Below are 12,626 nucleotides of genomic sequence, written 5' to 3' on the forward strand. Positions count from 1 at the left end.
GAAAATAGCTCATCTATAAGCTGTCTTGTCTTTGACGCGTTGTGAGCTTATAGATTGGCTATTTTCGGTGCACAACATGAAGACTGATCCAAATGACTGAAATCAGTCATTTCGACTGAGAACTTGAATCCATGTGTGTTACCTTGTTGTGATAACTTTCTAGCAGACCGTTACCTTGTTGTGATAACTTTCTAGCAGACCGTTACCTTGTTGTGATAACTTTCTAGCAGACTGTTACCTTGTTGTGATAACTTTCTAGCAGACCGTTACCTTGTTGTGATAACTTTCTAGCAGACTGTTACCTTGTTGTGATAACTTCCTAGCAGACTGTTACCTTGTTGTGATAACTTTCTAGCAGACTGGCGACGGCTTCGTTCGAGGGAGATTTCAGTTCCACCAGCTCATTCTCCAGGTCTGGGATCTACACACACAACAACACAGGTTTATTTATAGAAAAATGCACGGACAGAAACACCAAGTCAACGTCAGCGGTACTCCAATCGATCGGCCGATTTTCACTCCAAACGACTCGATCTATGATCGGCGATTTAGCCGATCTGGAGGAGAAACCGATCTTTTAATTTATACCATTTAAGTGGTATAAAAGTCAATCAGATATATGGTATAATATCGTTTTGCATCTTTGTGACAGGCCTAAACATTCTCCCCTTCCTCCCCACACACACAAGAGCAGTTTTGACATGGATTTTGAGTTTTGACATATAATACTTTTTGGGAATATTTGAAATGTTCCCCTTACGCACAATATCGGTATCGGCCCGTTGTGAGAAAAACAAAGGGGCGATCGGGATCGGTCCCAAAAAACCTGATCGGAGCAGCTCTAATCGTGGCTTCCCTATTTTTTGGTCATTCATTATTTAACCCATTCATGACGGGTACCCCTTTTGGTGTTTTAAGCATTATGTTATACTTTAGCTATTGGAAAATAGCAGATCTACAAGCTCATAGCGCGGCACCGAGTGCCGCGCTACGAGCTTGTAGATCTGCTACTTTTGAAAAATTGTGAAAATGTGTTCTTTGTAATCTTTGAATATTATATTCTTTCAGAGCGAACGTTTTTTTTTTTTTTTAGATTTTCTTTTGCGGCTTACGCCTTTTATTGGTTTTTGAAGGGACAGACAGTAGGCTGACAGGAAACGGGAGAGAGATGGGGGAAGACATGCAGTAAAGGCCGTGTCGGGCTCGGGAGTCGAACCCGCGGCACACTGCGACTGGATTACCAGTCGGGTGCCCAGACGGTTACGCCACCGCCTGGGCCCAGAGCGTTTTTAACTCAAATCTTTGCATTCTGGAAGTGGGGGTCCCTGGAACAACATTATTATCAGATGGTGGTTGGTGGCCAATTACATATATTTTTGGGGGTTCTTGACATGAAAATGTTTGAGAACGACTCACATAGAAACATAGGGTTTTTCAGAAAACTGTCAGGATCTAGAAGGCATTTGTAGAATCGTCCTCAGGTCTAAATGGGTTAAAGGTGAATTCTACACGGTACAGGAAGAGATGAAAGAGTGACCTTGTGCGACTCTATGAAGTGTGTGGCCACGCCCGCTCTCTGGACGTCCCGCCCCTTCAGACGGAAGCCCGTCAAGGCCAAAAACAGTCCCAGCTTCCCCGGCAGTCTGGGCAGGAAGTAGCCGCCTCCCACGTCAGGAAACAGCCCTGTCACGACACGTCAGAAAAAACACTATTATTAACTGGGTTATTTTACAATGGTTAATATTACACTTGCTGAAAATAGCCGATGACAACTTGTAGATTGGCTATTTTCAGCATGCAACCAAGTGTAAAATGACTTATACTGGATGTCTTGTCCACTTCCTAATATTTTAGTCTAGTTTTTATTTGTTGACGAAATTGCCAATATATTTAGTCTTAGTTTTAGTCATCATAGCTTAGATTTAATTTAGTTTCCATTTAGTTTTCGTCAGTGAAAAAAAGGTTGTAGACAAACATTTCTTTGTCATAGTTTTAGTCGACGAAATCAACACTGATTGACATGCACCGACAACAATAGTTTCAGGAACATTTTTCAGAAAGAGATGCTTGGGGAAATGTATCGATCAATGATAAAAATGATTTAGGCATTTAACAGACGCTCTTAATCCAGAGCGATTTACAGTAAGCAAGAACAAAAACATGGTTGGTAAGTAAGTAAGTAAGTAAGTACATTTTATTTATAAAGCACCTTTCGAAGCAAAGCTACAAGGTGCTGAACAATTGACACAGTAAAAACAAATAGAAGCACAGAACACACAGAACATATACAGTTGTGACAATATAAATGAGCAGAACAAAAACAAACAAGGCAGAACAAAGACATAGGGCTATAAAAATGAATCAGGTCAAAGGTACATGGGAGAAATATTTACGGAATAAATTAGTCTTTAGGAGTCTCTTAAAACAGTCAACTGACTCAGCATTTTTCAATGCCAGAGGCAAGGCATTCCATAGGGTAGGAGCTACCACAGCGAAAGCCCGGTCACCCTTAGTTTTCAGCTTTTTCTAGCAGACCTTTGTTGGAGGACCTGAGAGATCTGACATTAGTTTTAGGAGGCAGTAGGTCGACGATAATACCGGTATTATCGTCGTGTACGGTAATACCGGTACATCAAATACATAGAAATAGTCATCATGAATCATACGTACGCTATATAGGTAGAACATAGGTAGAAAATCACTCATGTTACAAAGTACATCACACAGAAGAGTACAACTGAAAGATACTACATTAAAAAATTACAATCCAACAAACAAAACAGTCTAAAGGCAGACTTCTGTGTTGTTTCGAAGAAATTAAAGATGTCTTTCACTGTCACGTCAATAAAGGCAAAACAAACCACCAAAATAAATATATATATTTTTTAAATAAAGTAATTACTAATTGCTATGTAATGGGACCCTACAGTTCAATCCAAACCACAGCCATAATCTGTCATCTCAATTTGACTAAAAGTCTGATCATTTCCAATTGGAACAGATTTCAGCATTCCTGATGGGAGCGGATGTAACGCGCCGCCCCATTGGTTGACACAATAGTGACACTGCAGTGATCTCCGACACGTTCTGTTGTGACCGTGCGTGCGTGCGTGCGTGCGTGCACGCAGGACTTAGTTGGACTGACCTGCTTTCAGGCATAATGTGTAATATGATAAAGGCTACAGATTATTTCTGATGGATTCAATCTCTTAATCCCAGCATCTACAGGGTTAACATGACTAAACAGTATGTGAGGTTTGTGTCACATGACTCTACCCACAGGCTGATGGGAAATGTAGTTCAGCTAGTAACATAGCTACTTTAGAGCTAAGCTTCTGCCATAAAACTACTAGGGAGGGAACTACCTGACCTAACTCCATTTTTGCATAAATCAGTGCTATAGAGCAGGGGTCCTTAACGTTTTTGGCTGGGGAGCCCTGGAAATGCTTTGGCCAGAGATTAACAGTTTGACTCCATAAAACGCTTTACCCGCATTATAATCAAATGTTCTACGCTGCCGAGATTGTTGTATTACCTTTAGAGCATACGCTGAAGTATTTGCAGCTTTCAACCACGAAAATCCGGCGAAAAATGGTCCGTCGGCTTGTTATGATCAGACGCACCAGCGGCCATGAGTCAATGCCGAACGAAACCACAGAGCAGAGCAAGTTGTAGTCCAAACAAACCCCCCGTCCACTTGCATTGGGCTCAATTTCCCAGAAGCCCTAGCAGCCCAGAGGTTGACTTGATTTCCGGTTTCGTCATCATAACCCGACGGCCTCGTCACCAGGTCCCGGATAAATCCGCCGTTTCTTTTTAATTATTTTAAAACGGCGAATTAAACGCATTAAACAAATGTCGGGTATAGCGTTTTACGCGCGGTGGAACCCTGGATTAAACAATTATCGGCCGTCAAACTGTTAACCCATTTTGGGCGGGAACCCCTTTTGGTGTTAGCATTATGTTATGCTTTAGCTATTGAAAAATGGCAGATCTACAAGCTCATAGCGCGGTACCGAGTGCCGCGATATGGTAGGTCTGCTATTTTTGAAAAATTGAAGAACGACTGACATAGAAACATAGCTTTTTCAGAAAACTGTCAGGATGTAGAAGACATTTTTAGAATCTGATCAAAATGGTCAAATGGTCTGGTCAAAATGGGTTAAAATAGGGTGCATTTTGCATCCCGAAACATGACCTCTGCACCCACGGGATGCACTACTGTACTCAGCATGTACTGTACAGTAAAAAATAATCCACGTCGGAGAAGAAAATCGCGAAAAGAAATTGCGGTGGTTTATTTTGCTAGCTTTAGTTATACTAATCATTTCTTCTGTTTTCTACATGATTATAACCACATTATAACCGTATAAAATGAAATGGGAGTTAAATGCTGCAATTTTTGTAAAAAATGGCAAAATATGACTCCTAAAGTTGTTGAAGTGGGACTCATAAAATGTCCCTGGGACTCATCTGAATTACATTGAAAACCTATTTACATCACGGCTTTGGCCATGTCTCGCGCCCCCCTCTCCACCCCCAATACAAATTGACTGCTACTGTAAAATAACCTTTGCAGCAGTCAATACATCATAAATAAATAATACATCATAAATAAATACTGAAACCAGATATAATCATTAAGGAATGTTTATGCATGCACTATGGGCATTTTTTTTACTATTTTGAAAAACACTTTAAAATAGTTCAACTACATCGAGACATTGTGAGCTTGTAGATCGGCTATTTGAACTATTTTAAAAGGTTTTTTAAAATAGTATAAATCCGTTCATTTTCCTCATAGACTTTTCAGAAAGCATTTATTTAAAGACGTTTACGCCGCGGACAAAGCCAACTCTTGTCGTGACAAATCATGACAATAAACACAATGTTTTGGGCCAAACAAATAATTAGAAAGTTAGAAAAAAACGGCAGGTCACAACACTTTTTTTTGTTGTTTTTCTTCTTTGTAATTATTTGTTTGGTCCAAAATATTGTGTTTGTTGTCATGATTTGTCACGACTCGAGTTGGCTTCGTACGACGCTTAAAAGGTCTTTAAATAAATACTTTTTGAAATGTCTATGAGGAAAAATGCATTGGGATTCATTTCCTGGGCCTGGCGTCGTCATGAAAGGGGGCGGGACTGCGACGCTCTATAGTGCACCGAAGTCTGACGTCAATATCGCTAGAGGGCGCTAAGTCCACGGGTTTGTGTACTTTTTTATTTGCATTGTAATCCCCATAGGGGGATCTTAGATCACCTCATATAAGAAAACTGTGTTTCATTTGTAGCGAGGCTTCCTACTTCACCCTTCTGCTTCCGTGAACCACACGCGGACCATACGCACCTTGAATTCAGTATTTTAGCCGTGACGTAAGCACCCGGGCCACATCGGGCCTAAATGGGTTAAATACTGAATAGCGTTGCACCTTAATCATCGTTAACATCGTTAACATTCGTTAACATCTTAATGTTAACGAAGTCCACACCCACAACACCAGAGGGAGTGCAACGAACCATGTACAACCCAGATTCGGCACAAACAAGGGACTAAATTCTTTTCGCTCCTATGCCACCAAAATGTGGAACGCCCTACCAACTGTCATTAAGACATGCGAATCCCTTGACTCTTTCAAAACCGCTCTCAAAGGGCACCTACGGACGGTTGCAATTCGAAACTGGCCCCTGTAAAATCGGAATCCCTCAAACACGAACGCAAGGACAACACAAGAGACGGTCGCGGCCACACAGCCAACTCAAGGTATGGCCACTGAGCCAACTTGGGGACCCAACGCAAGGACAACACAAGAGACGGTCACGGCCACACAGCCAACTCAAGGTACGGCCACGGAGCCGACTTGGGGACCCAACGCAGCTCCTCCAAGGAAAACAAACAAATTAACGGAGCTGAACGTGAATCCCCCCCACCGCCCACCCCTTTTTTTCCCCTCACTGTATATGTTTCTTTTCCCTTTTTACCTCCTTTATGATGAATTCCTGTTCTGTCTATAGAAGTGTCTATTTGTACGTCTCTAAATGTTTTGATGATTTGAACATGGTGGACCCTATTGGAAACAAGTGTAATGCTTAATTGGGTCGTCCACTCACAGTTAACAGCCTTTGTATTGAGTTTGTGCTTGAAATGTACTGTAATTCTGCAAACTGTTAATACATTCTTCAATCAATCAATCAATCAAACCTTGAATGACGTCCTGCTCCTTGAATAATGCTCTCATTTACTGTATGTATAACGTACAGCACACTGCTATGCTCACCATATTATCTCAGGCACTATGTGTACATTTCTTTTGTGGAAAAAGAGACGTACAGGCTGTACGTACAACCAAAGCCTGCAAATAAGCTATAAGTAATGAAAATTGTTAATATTCTTTAACAATTCACTTTACAGCACTGCTTACCGATGGCCGTCTCTGGCATGGCGAAGAGAGTCTTCTCCGTCGCGACGCGAAACTGTCCGTGAACCGACAGACCCACGCCCTGAAATACACAGGAATGATGGCTTAGGACTCGGGCTACTCAACTTAAGATGTCTCAGAGGCCACTCAGCAAAAGTCACAACACACGCAGACACGCACGCACGCACGCACGCACGCACGCACGCACGCACGCACGCATGACAGAGTTACGCTCTACTGTACTATCACTGTACTGTACTGGCACACCTGAAATCACCATATATACGTAGTTAATGCATGTGTGTTTTTGTGTGTGTTAGGTTGCGCACAGGTGGTGCGTACAAACATGCTGTTTTCGTGCTCAGACGCACCCACCCACCCACCCAGCCAGCCAGCCACCCACACACATAGCTCCGTAAGGGAGTGGTTGCACCACTCAAAAAATTATGAAAATGTGTGCAAATCTTTTTATATATATATATTCTGTCTAGGGGACACTTAACTCAAATATTTGCTTCTGGGAGGTCCCTGGAACAACATATTTTCAGACGGGGGTCGGCGGCCAATTACATATAATTCTGGGGGTCCTTGACATGAAAAAGGTTGAGCACCACAGATATAGAAACATAGGGTTTTTCAGAAAACTGTTAGGATTTAGAAGACTTTTTTTTTTAGAATTGGCCTCAGGTCTAAATGGGTTAAGAGGCGGGACTACACAACTGCATCACTTCCTCGTCCCAACCAATCACAGGCCCTGTGGTTGCTGGCCTGGTCCTAGTAGATCAGAGGTGAGTGTCAAGGACAGACGGTACTCTGCTGCCACCCGTAGGCAGACTGGAGTTATTGCATGTCAAAAAACAAACCCGGGGTTGATAAAGGGGTCCGGCTAAAAGTACTCAAATGTTTTACTTAAGTAAAAGCATCAATACTGCAATGTAAAAAAACAAGTAAAAGTCCGGAATTCAAAATGTACTCGAGCCAAAGTACAAAAGTATTGGCATGAAAATGTACTTAAAAAGTACCAAATGTTAGAAAGTACTCACTATGCAGATTGTCCCATTTCAAGTTTTCAAATGTATACAAAATATTATTTTTTCAGTTACTATGAAATCGTGCATTTCCCTTCAGTGTGTCTATATGGTCACGTCTTGTGACATCACACCTCCATATATGGTCACACCTCGTGCCACCATATATATGGCCATCTCCAGATCTGAAGATCACGACACATGACCTCATCAAAACCTGGATAGCCATACATGGAGAAGACTGGATCATCACCTCGATCTGGAGCCGGCCAGCAACTCTACATCTGACCTCAAACCCTTAGATCTCCATATATGGAGCTGACCTGTTTTGACATTCCATATGTTGATCCCTTCTCACCTGTCCTTCCTGTTCTGACATTCCATATGTTGATCTGACCTCATCAAACCCTGTACACTCAAGACACGCTCCATACATGGCTAGGGTTGGGATTCGTTAGGATTTTAACGGTTCCGGATCCTTACCGGATCTCTCTTAACGGTTCCGGTTCCCTTAACGGATCCTAATATAATTTTTTTCCCCTTTTTTCTGACATAGATTATGCTTATATTATAACTAACCTAACCAAGTACATAATAAACACAAATTCATTAATTCAATTATTGAAAATGCACTTTACAATTATTATGAGGTGGCACTATTATTTAAAGACTTGCTCAAATGTGGAGTACGCCTCGGCCGCCTACTGCAGTGGTTCCCATCTCTGGTACCCCAATTTATATTGTAAAATCACTGTTACTCAGAGAGTGTACAGGTCCATTTGGTTCCATTTGTACACTCTCTGAGTTACAGACCCATAAGGGTCCATTTGGTTACAAATTATCATTTAGCTGGGTCAAGTACCCTTGGGGGTCCCCGGACCCCACTTTGGGAACCACCGGCCTACTGGACAGAGGAGCAGGAGAAATGGGGGAGGGAGAGGCGGCGACTCGCTGGAGACCACGAGGCGTCTCGTCGGACGAACGCGGAACTCCGGAAGCAACTGGAGCCGGCGGAGAAAGGAACTGGGAAGCAGAGACGCCCGTTGGTCAGCGGAGAAGGAGGAGAGATGGGAGGACGAGAGGCGAGGATTGGCCGGAAGAAAGGAGGAGGATTTGGTCGCGAAGAACGGAGAGCTGCGGGAGCGCAGCTCGACCTCACCAAGGTCGGCTATTTTCAAATCTGGCCAAAATATATGCCTGGCTGAAGTGGTTAATGCATGTTTTGTAATAATAATAACAATCTACAAAGTAATTAGTATAACTAAAAGTTTTAAAATAATTGTAGTGGAGTAAAAGTACAATATTTGCCTCTGAAATGTAGTGGGACTAGAAGTCAAAGTAATGACAGATCGGATATACTCCCTCTAGCAAAGTAAAAGTGCCTACAAAATTGTACTGAAGTATACAGTACTTAAGTACAAGTTACTTTACACCACTACATCAACAACGTGTGCTCTGTATGCTCGGGCACACACAGGGGTCACACAGACCCAATTCTTAGTCCATGAGCCAGAGCTCCAAAATTGGAACGTTAATTACGAATTGAGTGGGCAAAACCCTACCTATATTAAATAGTGGTTAAAAATGTTCGCTCTGAAAGAATATATATTCAAAGATTTGTGCCACGTGTGATTTTTCAAAAATAGCAGAACTACAAGTTCATAGCGTGGCACTCGTTGCCGCGCTATGAGCTTGTAGATCTGCTATTTTTCAATAGCTAAAATATAACATAATGCTTAAAACACCAAAAGGGGTTCCCACCCAAAATGGGTTAAGGAGTTAATACACACCTCCAGAGAGGTGCTTACGTAATCACCTGTGTGACAGGTTCTTGTTGTTGTTTTTCCTGTCTTAAAAAAACGGAGTGCTCTCCCTCCAAAGAGAAATACATCTCCTCATTTCTCTCTGCACCTGCATTCCTGTGGTTTAATCAATTTGGACCTGAGGCCGATTCTGAACAAAATGTCTTTGTCTTCTAAATCCTAAAAGTTATCTGAAAAACATGATTCTATGTCAGTGGTGCTCGACCTTTTTCATGTCAAGAACCCCCAGAATGATTTGTCTTTGGCTGCGCACCCCCCCATCTGAAAATATGTTGTTCCAGGGACCCCCCCAGAAGCAAAGATTTTAGTTAAAAACGTTCGCTCTGAAAGAATATATATTCAAAGATTTGGGCCACATTTCATGACTTAAAAAAAAAAGGCAGATCTACAAGCTCGTAGCGCGGCACTCGCTGCCGCGCTATGAGCTTGTAGAGTTTTTCAATAGATAGAAAGTACAACATAATGCTTAAAACACCAAAAGGGGTTCCCGCCCTGAACGGGTTAAAACATAAATCTCCCTCTGACAGAATTGTCACCAACGAGACACTAATAAGACACAACGTCTTTTTCTTTTCACAAAGAAAAGACATGAATAGAGAATCGATAAAGAACAATACAGAATGAAATCATACTCACGCCTCCCATAGTTATCCCATCGATAAGAGCGACGTAAGGCTTCGTATATCCCCCTGAAACATGACATTAAAAAGACATCAGCACTGAAAAGGGATTTGAACAATACTGTCATTCTGGACAAGACGTGTTGTATGTGAACCGATCAAGCTTACCGATAGCACTCTTCAGAATGCACTAGTATGGATGTGTGTGTGTGTGTGTGTGTGTGTGTGTGTGTGTGTGTGTGTGTGTGTGTGTGTGTCTGTCTTACCGATAACACTGTTCAGGATGTACTCCTCACGGAAGAAGTCCTGAGCCAGAGAATCTCCCACCTTGCCTGCTTCCGTCACAGCTGACGCACGCGCACACACACACACACACACACACACACACACACACACACACACACACACACACACACACACACACACACACACACACACACACACACACACACACACACACACACACACACACACACACACACACACACACACACATTACCATTATTAATACATTCATCATCACTAGGGCTGTTATTGTAGTTGTCTGCAATTATGCTATTGATTACTTGATTTTTTTAATGAACCCTTCCTTGGCCTAGTGGGGACGTGCGATCCGAGGCATGCTGTACAAAACGGTCCACTCCTTTGTTCTTTTTCCACAAAGGAGTCTTGAAGAATGGGGGTCGTCTTATAATCAGAGTCGTCTAAGGGCCGATTCATACTCCTATTTTAGAGCCGAATAAAAGTCGGTTCGGCTCTGTAGAGCCTACTATGTGACGTCATTTGAGGTTCGGGGGGGCGGGTACTGTCCTAAAGTCGGCTCTTCGGTGCTACTGAACATTTCTGACGAGCCGAAATCATTTCGGCACTACAGCGCCGAAACAGCGGTAAAATAGGAGTATGAATCGGCCCTTATATTCGGCACAATACGGGTAATAAGCATCACTCTATTATTTTCCAGCCTCAGCCGATGCAACTATGGACACAACAGCAGCAGCAGCAGCAGGAGGAGGAGAAGTCCTACTCAGTCTCAGCTGTGGAGGAGCCACACCAGTACAGCCCAACATGAAAAGGTTTCCACAGTGACTAAAAATTTCTGGGAAAAATAATTGGATCCAATTCCAATCATTTGATTTTGAGCATCTGCCGTTACCAATTTTTCCCCGATCCGATATTTATATTTCATAGAACACGTTTATTTTTTTAGCAAAAGGCCGATGCACACCTCAGAAGGCTAGTGACAGGTGCGTAGGTCAATAAAGCATACTTAAAAAGGTTATCTTTGAAAAACAAAGAAGGGTCCCGCATACTGTCAGAAAACTTGCCAAAAACGTTGCTCTTTATTCAACGTTTCGGGACAATCAATTGTCTGTCCCGAAACGTTGAATAAAGTGGATGGAGAGGAAGGATTTTTGTCCAACCACGAAACAGCAACCATTGGGTGCGAAGAGGGGCACAACCACAGCCGGGACTTGACAAAGGGTGAATTGCAGATACAATCCTACAAGTGTTGGCACCATTCAACTTGGATCCATTATTGTTGTGTATCGGATTTTGTTCTGATGGTGCCTCTGCGATGTCGGGGAAACGCACTTTCCCCGAAGGCAAAGGTGTATGTGCACTGCAATACCCATCGCCTTAATCTAGTTCTCTGCAGTGTTGCAAAAGTGTGTGGACATAACATGTGGCTATTCTGTATTTAAGTCCGACGTCATTTTGTAGTCCTAGTTACGTCCGGGTCCAAGTGGCACCAGCTCCCGTCCACATCTCATTGTAAATATATATATATGATGTGGAGACAACAAAGACTATTGTTATCATTATTATTGAAGGTGGTAACAGTCCATTTGCTCAGTACAATATTTCGGGGGCATATTTAGAATGTGTGCAGGGTTGAGTATGTTGAATCTAGTTTGCATTAATGAGGATTTAGTTGACACAATGAAATAAAATGGCGATAGTATTCAGTGTGGGGCAGACGGCCCCTCACAGCCAGATTTGGGAGACCAGTGGCTTTGTTGTTGCAAGGAAAGCGGTAAAATTAGACTTTCGTGGTTGTTTTCGTCTCAGATTTAGTCCGACGGAGCGTCACAGTATAACTCTATGGGGACACAAAAGTAGGACCCGGAAGTATCTCTGGAGGGGACGCTCACGTCACGGCTAAAATACTGAATGTTTGTTGGAGACACTGAACAGTTTTCATGCATTCATGACTGTTAGGAAGCCGTCATGCATGGTCTGTGGACATTCACAAGGAGCTACACCCAGGTAGGCAGCCCATGGAGCTGGAACGGTCACTGGACACCAGGTGGAGCTCTAACTTAAGTCAGGGTCTTGTTAGTAAGGTGTTAAAGGGCCACTTCACCCTTTTTGCAACCAGATCTTATTTTAATGATGTTTGGGAGACAAGAAACACTTTCCTGGGGGCTTTTATGTGGGTAATACGAGTTTATTTTTTAAATATTTCAGTATTTCAAAGTGTCCATGGGCTCCATGATGTCATGGACACTGGGCTCACTTATTTCCTGGACTACATGTTGTCTCAGTAAGACAGCCCTCACCCCTATCCACAAGGAGGAGAAGTGGACCAAAGCATTATGGGAATTGTAGTCCAGGAAAGAAGTGAGCCCCATGCAGTGTCCATGACATCATGGAGCCCATGGACACTTTGAAATAGAGCACCGAAGTCCTGACGTCACTGTCAGTAGAGGGCGTCAGTCCCCAGGTTCGTGTATTT

General features: G+C 42.7%; 1 protein-coding gene across 2 annotated transcripts in view; it reads right to left on the minus strand.

The window, feature by feature from the left end:
- The window catches only part of hibch (3-hydroxyisobutyryl-CoA hydrolase), a 36,709-nt gene that overhangs the window by 11,329 nt on the left and 12,754 nt on the right, over positions 1-12,626 (minus strand). For both annotated transcript variants that reach the window (XM_079517899.1, XM_079517898.1), the window contains exons 5-9: positions 10,156-10,236; positions 9,906-9,958; positions 6,422-6,500; positions 1,538-1,683; positions 335-421 (exon numbers count right to left, since the gene is read on the minus strand). In XM_079517899.1, the coding sequence (XP_079374025.1) occupies positions 335-421; positions 1,538-1,683; positions 6,422-6,500; positions 9,906-9,958; positions 10,156-10,236 (446 nt within the window). The remainder of the gene's footprint in view (positions 1-334; positions 422-1,537; positions 1,684-6,421; positions 6,501-9,905; positions 9,959-10,155; positions 10,237-12,626) is intronic.

This window comes from Electrona antarctica (genome assembly GCF_951216825.1).
Source record: "Electrona antarctica genome assembly, chromosome: 13".
Taxonomy (NCBI): domain Eukaryota; kingdom Metazoa; phylum Chordata; class Actinopteri; order Myctophiformes; family Myctophidae; genus Electrona; species Electrona antarctica.